Raw genomic sequence first — 13568 nt, forward strand, 5'->3', positions numbered from 1 at the left:
AAACAGGTCCGCTGAGGCTGCTGTCCAATGGCAGGCGCAGATTTTCCCTGTGACGACAAGAAACGTCAGGAGGAGAGGCGGGGCCAATGCGGGGCCAATGAATTAATAGCAATACATTTATTGAGCATTAAATGCATTAAATTGGGATTTGGTGTCATGGGATGAATTTAATATTTACATATAAAAATGATAATCGCCAGGCACACCCTGGGCAGCTCCTTAAAGCTTCTTCTTCTCCTAAATTATCTCCCGCATCCATCCTCTCTCTCCCTCCATGCTGTGTGTGTGCAGGTAGTGAAGTTGGGGGACTCCCGGGTCATTGAGACTCTGCTGCAAGCGGGGGCAAATCCAAATGTGCCAGATCCCTCCTGCGGTCTCACCGTGACCCACGATGCCGCTCGTGAAGGATTCGTGGATTCTGTGCGCGTGCTGCTAAACTATGGGGCCGACGTTAACATCGCAGATGAAAGAGGTACGGAATTAAATGATTTGATTTACTTCTGTTTTGTTTTCTTCTCGCACCTGGTTTTGATTGACCTATAACTCCATATGAAGGTAACCTTCCGCTGCACCTGGCCGCCAGTAAGGGTCACCTGGAGGTTGTCAGGCTGCTCATTGGATACACCGAGAATCGCGGCGTACGCAACAATGACGGACTCACCGCCGAGCAGCTCGCGCGCGGCAATGGCCACACGGACACAGCCACGTTCATCCAAAACCATCAGTGAGTGGATCAAACTGCACCTTACACGAGAAGAGTTTCTGCTCCCAAAATAATATGGGAGGGATTTTTCCTGAGCCCAGTTAAGTCAAAAACACAAAATAAAGGAACAAAACAAAAGTTTTAGTGTAGTGTGTGTGTGTGTGTGTGTGTGTGTGTGTGTGTGTGTGTGTGTGTGTGTGTGTGTTTAGCAATAAAGAGCCATGTAAAAGATGTAGGCTAATTATTTTACATGTCAGTACAGTGGTTTGTGCTCTGAATATTTTGTAGTTTTGTGAGTTTTAAGGCTTCAGGCGTGAGTTTGTTTTTTCTTGTTCTGTTAGTTTTTGTAATTCTGACCTTATTGGTTTAATTATGAATGACCTAAAATGACATTAGTGGACAAATTCCAGCTGCTGGAGCATAACAGTGAGATGTAAAAATTATGTCACGTCAATAACACACATAATGGTCTTAATTTTTTTTTCATATTTTCAACACTAAAAGATACATATTGAAAAATAAAAAATAAAATTCAGTTAAATTTAATAATAAATAACACAGGGATAAGTGGTCGTGGATAGAGTGAAACTATTGTTTCTATCAGCTTACATATAGATTTAATAATAATAATAATAATAATAATAATAATAATAATGGATTGCATTTATGCTGAAGCACTATAATCTTTCATTTGTTTCTAGAACCTTTGTGAAACTAAATGAGCAGATTACTGTCTGTGGCCACAACATGTGCTGTGTGTTTAAATCTGTTGCATTTGAGTCATCTTACTTTGCTATTACATTAACAAATGAAATCAAATTTGTATTCTGTTTTTCTTTAATATTTAGGTGACATTTACAGTCACCTAAGTACAGTTGTGCTTTCACATGTTTACTAAGCAGAAGTTAGGAAGTAAAGCCATAAGATTTACACTACAGAGAGTAGTGCAAGGAGCAATTTTATACTTATTAAACCAGTATGCACCTTTACAGGCTACACAATGAATTTAAGGAAAAACAAGCTGCTTTAAATCATAAACATCGTCATAAACTGCTATGCTCATAGATTAACACAGGCAAATATGTCAAAGCTTTCAGACCAGCCTCAGGAGCTGATGCAAACAGATATATGGGGTACTTTCCAAAGTCACACAACTTACCACAACAGCTACAGAAAGCACCGAGTTACTGTTAACCAAACAATCAACGTGAGCTTGAGCTTGGCCTGATTTTACATGTTAATAGTCAAATCGTTAAAATCTGTCAATAGACTCTGAGGAAACACACTGAGCTTTCTGAGGCCCGTCCATTGTGTGCCACAAAACAGCGTTTCTGAATGTAAAGGAAACATAATGCTGCTGTCACCTTTACTATAAAATTATTAAAATATTATTTTCCAGTTCACAGATTGAACTGGTTTGTTTGTTTCTTGTGTTTCGTCAGCGAGGCTTTGAACTCTAATAAAGCGCCTCTTTTTGATACTCAGCTCGAAACATTTAACCGAAAGTGAAACTTAAAATCTTTCGTGCGCATTAACATAATAAAGGCGCGCGCTCCTGTTTTCATTTAGTTTGAAATTAACCGACCGTCTTGTTGTTCAGTTTTTCATACCGTGTTCTTCTCATCTCTTAACGCACTTTTTTTTTTCTTTTTCCGGTTTCTGAGGCATAAACACAGAGCTTAGAACCGGCTGATTTTTCGGGCCAGTTTCTTATAAATAGCACCACAGTCATGGTCGACAGCAGACTGTAAGGCCCACAGACAGGGGGGCATTGGCTCGTCTCATTTTGCTGTTCCAGAAACGCGCGTAATTACAACAACAATATGCGCGCGCGCACGCCACAGATTAATGTAGCCACAGTTATGAAAGTGCAAACATATCTGTTAGATCGCAGATGAGACTAAAAGTTGGAATAATTTTATTTAGGCGCAGATATGATCACCCAAACCAGTGGCGTCGTTAGGCCTATTTTAGGGGTGCTGAAGCCTCCCTAAAATATTCTTAAGCCCCCCTAAATAATTTGGTGGGTTTTTTTTTTTTTTTTTTAACTTATTCGATTTTTTTTTTACAGAACTTGCAGACAAATTCAATATAAAGATGCAGGAATATGAGTTTAAAGAAATAATAATATAAACCTGTCGCTATTCACACAAATATGATCATAACTCGGTTGGTCCCTTTCGCTTTACATTGTTAAGGTAGCGTCAGTGCTTCGTTATCCAATCCCTTCCAGTTGTTCACAGGGGACATCCACATGACTGAAAATCCAGTCCTCGTTTTCACTGCTACTTTACACTCCGCTCGTATACACCTGCAGAAACACTAGCGTGCATGTGGCAAACGGCAAGAAATCATGGATATACGCAAGTTTTTCAAGAAAGTAAGTCCTCATCACTGGCTGGTAGTAACAATTAGTTAGCTCCAGCTAACAGCAGAGAGTCCCATGTAAATAATGAACCAGGTGCTCCCCATTTTGTAAATAAAAACCTGGCTAGCGCACTAAGTTAAATTGTTAGCATAATGTTAATTTCTGTCACTCGTTTTAGCTCTGAAAAATCCAGCTGAGCTCATTCAGGTATGGTTATCATCAGTGGAAATAATAATAATCACTCCATCCCCATTAACCTGTAGGAGTCAGGGCAGAGGAGCACAGAGAGGCAGAGGGGAGAGACGTCTGCTGGAGAGGTGAGTCAAAGGATGGAGTCATTTGTGATGGAGACAGTCTGATTAGAATTTTATGGGACTCAATATGGATATGAAATATGAAACATTTCAGTCACGGTACAACATATAAGACCTGTTTAACTTGAGCTTTTATTTAGGAGAGTCAAGGTTAGAAAGTGGAGAGAGCAAAGAGAGAGAGATATATATAAGTCAAATTAGCCTGACTCACATATTTTTGAGGGTTCTATTTTAATATTACTTCAATTCAAGTAATTTAGTAATATTTTTCAGGGCTTTAAATTGCAACCATTTTAGTCACATGCGTGCTCAAAATATAATGTTTGTAACTTCAAAATATTTGGGAGCAACAAATTACTGTGGAGCGGGAGCAGAAGTCATGATATTAGCAATTTACATTACAATTCAGTATGTTTTAATGTATCTTGAAGGGTGAGGCAGAAGGAGTGGCTGAGGGAGAAAAAGGTCAACAGGCAAGTTCAAGTCAGAGAGAGCAAGGAGAGACAGAGGAGCTGCAGCAAATAGATCGAGAGGCAGAGGAAGATCAAGTTATTACAGAGAGAGGAGAGCAAACAGGCCAAGAGAGGGAAAATGATGAAGCAGCTGCAGCAACTCATTCTACTACAGGGTTTGATTTAGGTGACAAAGACACAGGGCCCAGACAGGTGAAGCTGAAGAGCTATCCACATGATACGTTTGGTACACAGAAGCGAGCATTTAACCACAGCTGGTTTGAAAAGCACAACTGGTTAGAATATTCAGTCAACCAGAATGCAGCTTTCTGCTTCCCATGTAGAGTGTTTGGCAAAAACATCAAACATGATAGTTTGGTCAGTAACGGTTGCAAGAACTGGAAGAAAGCTTTAGTCATCTTTGGCAAGCATGAGATGGCACAAACACATAAGGACAGTGTTGTTACATGGAAAAGCTACCAGGGAACTAGCAAACAGGGAAACGTTGCACAGATGATAGCAACTGCAAATGTGAGTGAGATAGTCGAAAGAAGAGAGTATCTCAGACGAATTGTTGCAGTCACCTCTATGTTAGGGAGGCAGGGACTCCCTTTTCGTGGTCATGATGAAGGTGAAGACAGCCCAAACAGAGGGAATTTTCTTGCGTGCATGGAGCTTTTGAAGGAGTTTGATGCTTTTCTTCAAAAACATAATCCCCCATCAAATGCACAGTATATCTCACCAACATCCCAGAATGACATGATTGACTGTTGTGCCCAGGAAGTTACTAGTGTCATTGTATCTGAAATGACAAAGTCTAAAGTCTATTCCATCATGGTGGATGAGGCAAGGGATAAAAAGGCAGAGCAGTTAGCTGTTTGTGTCAGGTACGTGTCAGAGGGGGCAGTGAAGGAGCGTTTCCTTGCACTTGCAGAGATAAAATCATTTGATGCCCAGTCCATTGCAAATGAGATTCAGCAGCAGATCCAAAACTATGGTCTTGCAGAGCTTAAGTGTGTAGCACAAACATATGATGGTGCAGCCGTTATGAGTGGCTCCACTGGAGGTGTACAAGCACATTTTAGAAGGCTCCATCCTGAGGCTATCTATGTGCATTGTTATGCTCATCAACTCAACCTGGTTTTGTGCAATACTTGCAAGGCTGTCCCAGAGGCTGTGGAGCTTTTCAGCTTGTTGGAGTGTGTGTATTCTTTCTTCAGCACCTCCCTAGTCAATCATCATAAGTTCATGGAGACTCAGGCAAAGCTTGGATTGACAAAAACTGAGCTTGTGCAACTTTCAAACACTCGCTGGGCATGTCAGTTGCGATCAATCAGTGCAGTTCTTGAGACATTGCCTGCCATTTTGGAGTGCCTATCTGCAATTGGATCCCCCATAGCTGTTGGTCTCAGAGCAAAGCTCTACAAGTTCTCAGCAGTCTATGCACTACTGATGTTTCAGTCGATTCTGTCTGTAACCGAAGGACTCCACAAATTCCTGCAGAAAGAGACTTTAGACCTGGCAGAAGCTTTTATCTGCAAACAAGCTGTGTGTGACACACTTAAGGGCAAACACTCAGATGCATTTGCTACAGAGCTGTATGAGAAAACCAAGGCCCTGTGTAACACCCACAGTATCCCTGAACCAGGTGCCAAGACAAGGCACAAACAGAGGAAAATGGAGGATTTTGTCCTGGAGGCAACTGTGGGTTCACGCACTGAATTGAACAACTCAGACACATTGAAAAGAGAGTTACTTTTCCCTTGTGTGGATCGGATGGTTGGCGAACTTGATCAAAGATTTTGCAGTGTAGATGCAGGGCTGCTAAAAGGCGTCCAGGCATGCAGTCCTAAATCTGAGAACTTCTTGAGTGAACCACACTTGAATGAACTTGCAAAGCACTACAGACTTGACCTGAAAAAAGAGGAGGTTCTGGTGGCCAGAAACTTTCTTACCCGGAAAACAGAGGCTGGATGTCCACCCAAAAATATGTTGTCTGTGTACAACCTCCTTGATTCAGACATGTTTCCCTCTCTGAAGGCAACCATCCAAGTTGCCCTAACAGTGCCTGTCAGCAGCTGCTCGTGCGAACGGTCCTTTAGTGCACTGCGTCGGCTGCACTCCTGGCTGCGTCAAACAATGGGTCAGAAAAGACTTCACAGTCTTGCAGTCATGTCTATCCGGTTGTTCAGTGATGACGCGACGAATCCTACTTCCGGGTCTAAAGTAGTCTGCGTTTAATATGGCTTTTGTGTTGTTAACATGTTTAATGTTATGTATTTTCTTCTATTTGATCTCAAAAAGCTCCTAAAACAGTCAGTGATCACTGCTGACCTCCCTCGGCTTTTATTACCGCTAATCATTTATTTAAGCTCAGTCTTTAAAACCTTACGATGTAACTACAGCCCAGCCCATGCAGCAGTATATGAATGACTAACCTCGTATTGTGGATGGATTATCTCAGTTGTTCTTCTGGCTGAAGTTTGGTCCTTTTACAGCATCCTGCCATGCGATTACATTTGTTCCTGACCACCGAGAACACTCACATTAACTTTTATCGAGTGGAAAAAAAGTTAGCTTGTTTATATTATGCTAACATAGCTGTGTCGCTAGCGGTCACGTAGCACATCATTATATACCAGCTAGCCCAACTTCAGTAACCCTACAAACGTCACTGCTGTTTAGTTTTCTGTCTTCATTTATGCTGGAAGTGATAGCAGAGCTGTACGTTTTAATTTGTTTCCAAAACCCCGCAGTCAGGACATGCTATATTGTATTTAGATAGAAGCTAGCGAGCTAACTCCCTGCTAACTTCTAACTCCGTTAAATGTCATAAATTCCGTTTTCATGGATGCCTGGATGTTAAACTCAATTGTTACACCTGGTAGAGCAGAACGCTGATCATTTTATTAAAGATGAAAGACTTTAGACAGTTTTTCAACTCTCAGTAATCCCATAGTGATCGTTTGATGTATGGACCTGCAGCGGAGTTTAGACCCAGACACGGCTAGTGACGTCAGACTGAACAACCGGATTGAAAAAGACACGCTTCAGCATCTGAGTCACAACAGAGTGATTGACCGATTTGCCACTCTTAAAAACAGACGTCATTCTTTGATGCTTCCACCCACCAAGTAACTGGTGATTGCAGCCAGAAAAATGTACTTTTTTATTTTCAGTTTTTTTCTTGTTATTGATGCGGCAAACACATTTCCTCTGTTTTTTTGTTGTACTGTATTATAAAGCAGACTGAAATAAAACAATAGATCTATTGGTGGCCTAGGATGTTTAATCTGTCCAAAAAAGTAGGAAAACAATTTCTCAGTCTTTGTTTTCTGTTTGTGAAATTTTGTGCTCATTCACTACGTTCGTTCATGTCGTGTGCATCTCTTGGGGGCTAAGCCCCCCCTGTCCTTAAAACCTAGTGACACCCCTGACCCAAACTAAACACTAGCCGCACATGAACGACGATGAATGACTGGTTTTAGGTTTCAGAGAGACGTGAGGGGTGCTTCCCAAAGTCTGAGCTGCACAGTCATGTTGGTCACCGCGATCGCTGCAGAAGAACTAAACTGCTGTGAAGCAAATAATTACACCGAGCTTGGAATCACCTGCCGGTGATACGGCTGTTTTTAGTTCTTCATAACCAGAATTTGAATTAATGTAACTTGCATTTGAAGTGTATCAGCTGAGGGGCACGGCCTGAGCTCACAAGCTTTTTATGTCAATTCATTTCTAGAGGAAACCGGAGGTCGCTGTGTTAAAGCTGTTCTTTCTGAAATCAGCTCAAATCAGCAGTTCATGCGCACTCGCCGCATCTTCTTTAGCTTTTTTCTCTCAAACAGGACCGGGCAGCTGGACCTGCAGCAGAGCAAGTGTGATTTATTTTAACCTCACCTCAGGTGTCTGCAACCACAAAGTTCCCGATATACATGGGTTTTTTGTGTGTTGTTTTTGTTGTTTTTAAACACCCGGGGCTTAGCCCTAAAGCAGGGGTGTCAAACCCAAATGCACAGGGGGCCAAAACTCAAGGCACACTTTAGGTCGCGGGCCAAACAAGATAAACATTTATTGAACACACTAAAACAATGTTTTTTTTAAACATAAATATGAATAAAAACAGACAGGAATATTATTCCAGAATAAATAAACTTAAAAAAAACTTTTAATATTTTGCTCTTCATAAAAATATATCCTGTCAAAATTATGCAAGTTAGAAATAACCCCAGAAAAAAATTAATGAAAGCATACACAAGGTTGGAGCCGCATGTAGACGGAGCTGGGCATTGCTTCAGGAATGGAACTAATAAACTGTGCGGGCCATTCAGGGTTGTACTTTGCCTCGAGTTTACCATTACACTGCAGCTCCATCTGAATCTGCACAGGTGCAGTTTCCACGTAAATGGGTTGCGAACCAGCTCGAAATTCTCTTTTTGTGCTTTAAAGTAGTGATGGGATTTTTGGCGCTTTTTAGAGAACCGGCTCTTTCGGCTCGACTTACAAAGAGCCGGCTTTTTTGGCTCCCAACCGGCTCTTCGGGTTGTTTTGTTGCTTTAATTAATTTATTATTAACAACAATATAAAATTATGCACAAAAGGAATTACTAATGCAAAAAAGAAGTGGTTTTATTTATATATGTTTATACATAAATATATGTGGTGGCCCCTAGAGACAAAACACGTACAAACTCCAAAACACATTTCTAGCGTTAACTGAACTTCCAAAGCAGAGCTACCTAGATCACTTAAATTACACAATTGAAAGCATGCGTGTATTGTTTGTGTATTTATACACAAGCACTCATATATATTCAAATAATTCAAAAAAATGTTCATTTACCTGTTACTACCACACACCAAATCCGGTCGTTGGTACTTGCTGGCTTGTGTAGCCACGAGGTAACAAAAGCTCAACACTGCGCCCAGCATCCTGGAGCACTTCTGTTGTGTTTTGTATGTGTTTTGGAGTTTTTACGTGCTTTGTCTGTAGGGGCCACCATAAATAGACATTTATTTATTCACTCCACATAAAATGTAATAAATAAATCATATGATACAAAAACCAACTAGTCACAGTTCAACTTTTAACTATTTAAATTTTCAGCTTTTTCCTTTTAAACAAATTTCAAGTGAAACGACACAAAACACTGCAAACCACAACACAATTAAGTATAAATTATAATATGAAAACAAAAAGAAGATGAATATTCTCTGTCTGAATCCTTTATCATCTGCAACTGAAAATAGTTGTGGATGATTACTATACCTCTCTAATGTGACGTTGTTGTCCCTGGCTCTCTTTCTCTCTCTCTCCCTCCCGCTCTGTTCCTGTGCTACTGAGTGTAACTACCCCCCCTCCCCCCTCTGCCCAGAGCAAAGCACAAGGCTCGCGTGCGGAGTGAAGCGGAAGAGAGGGTGAGAGAAAGAAAAAAAAAAGAAAAACATCGCCATAAGCAGCCGGCTCGCGTCGTTCACGTCAAAGATCCGGCTCTAAGAGCCATTTCGTTCCCGACTGACACATCACTACTTCAAAGTCCCCAAAGCGCCGCAAACTCAGTGCGCAGTGCGCTCAGTTTATCAGCAAAGTGCGCCGACTTGGTTCAACATTACTTGGCAACAGAGAAAGTGAGGCAGGTTGCACTGGTGCATTTGTGACAGCTTCACTTGAAATGCCTTCACCGCATCATACATGCCATATCCATGAACTGACAGGTTTCCTTGCTGAGCTCAAAAACTCGATTGAGAACTTTTATCCCAACTCAGCCAGCGGACCTCTGTATGATGAGGAATGTCGGCAAACTCTGAATCTATTTCCCACATAAAAGACTGAAACTGACGGTGATTTAAACCGTTAGCTCAGATAAAATTTGCGGTTTGGGTTATGGTGATAATTACATGCTCCTAACCCCTGATTTGTCTATCTCCTCTGCTGCCAACGCAATTAAACTTGCTTTCACAACAGCTTCACTTTGTGATTTTGCTCTGGTGACAAACGTCTGCTGAAATGTCAGATTCTTCTTTAGCTCTTCTCCTTTCTGTAGTTTCTGCATTTAGGTTTTTCAGCTTATCCTGATGTTTTGTCTTGCAGTGCCGTCTTAAATTAAATTCCTTAATTACAGCCACTTTAGCTCCACTAATAAGGCACACGGGTTTACCAGCATGTCTGTAAACATATATTCAGTCTCCCACTGGCACTGAAAGGCTCTGCTTTCAGAATCAACTTTTCTCTCCACCATTGTGAGCGGCTAGCTTCACAATAACAGAAGTTTGACTTGATTGAGCGGGAATGTTCCCAGTTAGCCTAGCGTTCGAAAAGGAGGCTGCAGCGCTGCATTATGGGATCTGTAGTTTGTGTGTTATTAGCACCTGGCCATCGCCGGGCCATGCATAACAATAACAAGTTTGACACATGTGCCCACATGTTGAAGATTTATTAGGCTGTGTTTTGAGTTTTGGTCGAAAAAGAATAATATATATATCACATATGCAGGACACCGTAAACTAGTTTTTTAATTAAGCAGCAAGGCAGAACAAAGTCAGGGCTGTATCAAGACACGAGGACTAAACCCCAATTCAACCAGACCCAGAACTGATCCGGAATTAAAACAGGACTACAACAGTTCAAACATGTCTGTCTCACCTGCTCTTGTTCCCTCTCTGCTCCTCTCTCTCCCTCTTTGTGCTGACAATCAAGCCAAACACCAACATCATCAAATATACAGTTTACATACTCTTCAGGTAAAAACACAAACACTTTAATTGTAAAACATCAAATCAGACTAAAAATTTAGATATTTAGATAATGGAGGTCCACAGGTCTTTTCCTGGTGTCTTGGTTGATATCTCTTGATTTTCCCATGCCATGGCTTAAGGCCAGTAAGCCCCCCCACCTCAGCTCCACCAATGCTGGTGACAAAGCTTTCATTTATGGACCAAAAGCAATAATTAAGAGATGTGTTAGACGAGCCTGGACAAGAATTATTCATTCTGAGGCAAATGACAGCGTTGTGGAGGATGTAAGCGGGCTGAGCGCAACGAACAGTTTAAAGGTGACAAACCAGTTTTGTCTTTTGCTTCGGAACAAACAGAGGTTTCAATGTCAGTTAAAATTTATCCCAGGGTTAAAATCAAATTTGCGCTCATGCCTCGTGGAGCTGACCACACAGTGAAAATGTTTAACTTTTATAGACTGTAAAACACATTGTAGTTCCACTTATTTTATAATTTTTCAGGTCTAATTTTAGTTAGTATGCATGGATGCAGAGGTTAAATATGTGCCATGAACTTCCACATTTTTCTCCCACAGGTAAGAGGAAGGATGTGATTAAGAGAGCCTGGAGTCTGTTTGGAAAGCAACTTCTTCTTCTGATCTTTTGTTTGTTTTTGTTTTGTTTCTACAAAAACTTGAGAACACAAATCTGGGATTTATATTCACAGTCTGGTGGAAAGAATACTTTGCAACACTTGCTTACTAAATGAGAGAATGTGACTCTTTCATATGGTTATTGAAAAACTGTGAAGCTGAGTGCATAAAAGTGTTTTTCATTGTTATTTTTATGCATTTACCAAACTAATACCTTACATACTGTGAAACATTGCTTTCACATTCACCATTAGGTGCATCTACACACTTCCGACACAGTCACATAAACATTAACTTCTTTTTGATGCTGCATTTTGTTTGATGGTGTTATGTTCTGGTCATCAATGAAAGCTCTCAGAAAACCCCTGGCACCTTTGTGTCTGGGCTAACATTTATCTAAAGCTTCAAAGTTAGTACAAAGTTATGTTGTACCAAACAGCAAGCATCAAAGTGTATCATCTAATTGTAACCTACGGTCTTCTGTTTTTTGTGCACGCAAATAAATCACACGTGAAATTTTCTTCTTCTGTATTGTCTGTTTTATTATTTTCCTTTAGCACATCACAGTCATATTTACTCTTACCAACAATAAAAGGTTTTGCAAGTAACCATTAAAACTTTACTTACCCTACTCTTTAAATCTTTAGTAGGTTTTTTAAAAATCCAAAGAATTCACCTAAAATTCCTGTGAGTTTGGTTATCTTAATTAGAAGCCCTCACTCTGGGTTTGTGACTAAGCAAAACTTTGTGCAGCTTTGTGCTGAGCAGACATGATTCACTTTCCAGCGTCGGTTGTGGGTGTGTTCGGGGATTTCTACACATCCCTTCATAACTGAAAAGCTTATGAAAGGATCACAGATGTACACATAGTGTGGTACATTTGTTATTTTTTGCATATTTGTCGCAGTAAAAAAGTTTCAGATGAAAAACATTTTATGTTAGAACACCCAATGAATCCAAGGTCCACAACTGATGATGCGTCTTAAAAAATATTTAATACTTTAAATTAGAGATGGCACAATACCACTTTTTTATGTCCGATACCGATATCATAAATTTGGATATCTGCCGATACCGATCAGAATCCGATATAGTGTGTTTTAATCAATAAAACTGTTTTTTAAATATCTTGCTGCATTTTGTATAAGTTCATACTCAAGTTTAAATAAACAACAACACTAAAGCTATTCTGTCATACCTGTATGCAAAAAATACAACAAAATATTTCATAGTTCAGCAAAACTGATCAATCTTATAAACTTAAACCTACTCCATCCTCCCTATTCTGGTATTTTAAAGAGTAAGCAACCTAACCAATAGGGTTCTAAAACTCCCAGCAAAAAAAAAAAAAAAATAGGGAACCACCCTCCACCTCATGATGCTTACTCGACGTAATAAACTTTAATTTGATGCAGTGTGAAAAAAATGCACAGAAATAAATTATTTTTCAAGAATAATTAAATAGATTCAATATCTTTTTTCAACAGAACTGCAGACTGCACAGATGGTATCTTCCCAAAGGAAAAAGTACTATAGCTTACTAGGGTATATTAGACTTAACAGTTACTATATACAGTAATGGACTTCTATACATTTTACATAAGATTAAAACTTTGGGTGTAAGATTCGGATAATTTTTTTATTAAAAGCTAGACATTTTAAATGAGAATAAGAAAGAAAAGTATGTCTTTGTGCCCCCTTTTCCCTGTTCATGCCCTATCGGCCCCCCTGGCTAAACTTTGCTAGATCCACCCCTGCACAGTTACCATCCCTCAGCTACATAGAAAAAGATCCTGGTGTAGAAAGTAATATTAAATAAATTCTAACAACAGCTTATCAAGCTTAAACGTGCTTCTGTTGTTCAGCCGCTGGTTTCCTCTTTTTGGCACGAAGTGAGCCAAAAACAAACAAGAGAGACGGACTGGCGACAGAAAAGCCGATCAGCTGATCATTGATCAGTTTCATGATTGAAGTAGCAGCAGGAGAGGGAGGGGGAGTTCAAGTTTTATCTCCTTAGTCAATCCGATTATTAAGTGATGACGTGACGAATCCTACTTCCGGGCCTAAAGTAGTCTGCATATGGCTTTTGTGTGATTCTGTTCTGATTGATTTAATATGTCGCTTGTCTCTTTGAGATTGTCATTGTTATTGTTGTAAATAAAGTTCATTTAAAAAAAAATATGGCTTTTGTGTTGTTAACATGTTTAATGTTTTGTATTTTCTTCTATTTGATCTCCAAAAGCTCCTAAAACAGTCAGTGATCACTGTTGACCTCCCTCGGCTTTTATTACCGCTAATCGTTTATTTAAGCTCAGTTTTTAAAACCTTAGGATGTAGCTACAGCCCAGCCCATGCAGCAGTATATGAA

At 40.1% G+C, this 13568-nt stretch overlaps 1 protein-coding gene across 1 annotated transcript in view; it reads left to right on the plus strand.

Annotated features, from left to right (window-relative positions):
- Positions 1 to 11694, plus strand: part of LOC308393846 (cyclin-dependent kinase 4 inhibitor B-like) — a gene marked incomplete at its 5' end in the record, with an annotated part of 14716 nt that extends 3022 nt beyond the window's left edge. Inside the window, 3 exons of the mRNA XM_080877866.1 lie at positions 292 to 472; positions 556 to 724; positions 11144 to 11694. Of these exons, the coding sequence (XP_080733992.1) occupies positions 292 to 472; positions 556 to 724; positions 11144 to 11147 (354 nt within the window). The 3' untranslated portion in view covers positions 11148 to 11694. The remainder of the gene's footprint in view (positions 1 to 291; positions 473 to 555; positions 725 to 11143) is intronic.
- Between the last annotated feature and the right edge of the window lie 1874 nt (positions 11695 to 13568).

The sequence above is a fragment of the Rhamphochromis sp. 'chilingali' genome (genome assembly GCF_963969265.1).
Source record: "Rhamphochromis sp. 'chilingali' genome assembly, chromosome: 3".
Classification (NCBI taxonomy): domain Eukaryota; kingdom Metazoa; phylum Chordata; class Actinopteri; order Cichliformes; family Cichlidae; genus Rhamphochromis; species Rhamphochromis sp. 'chilingali'.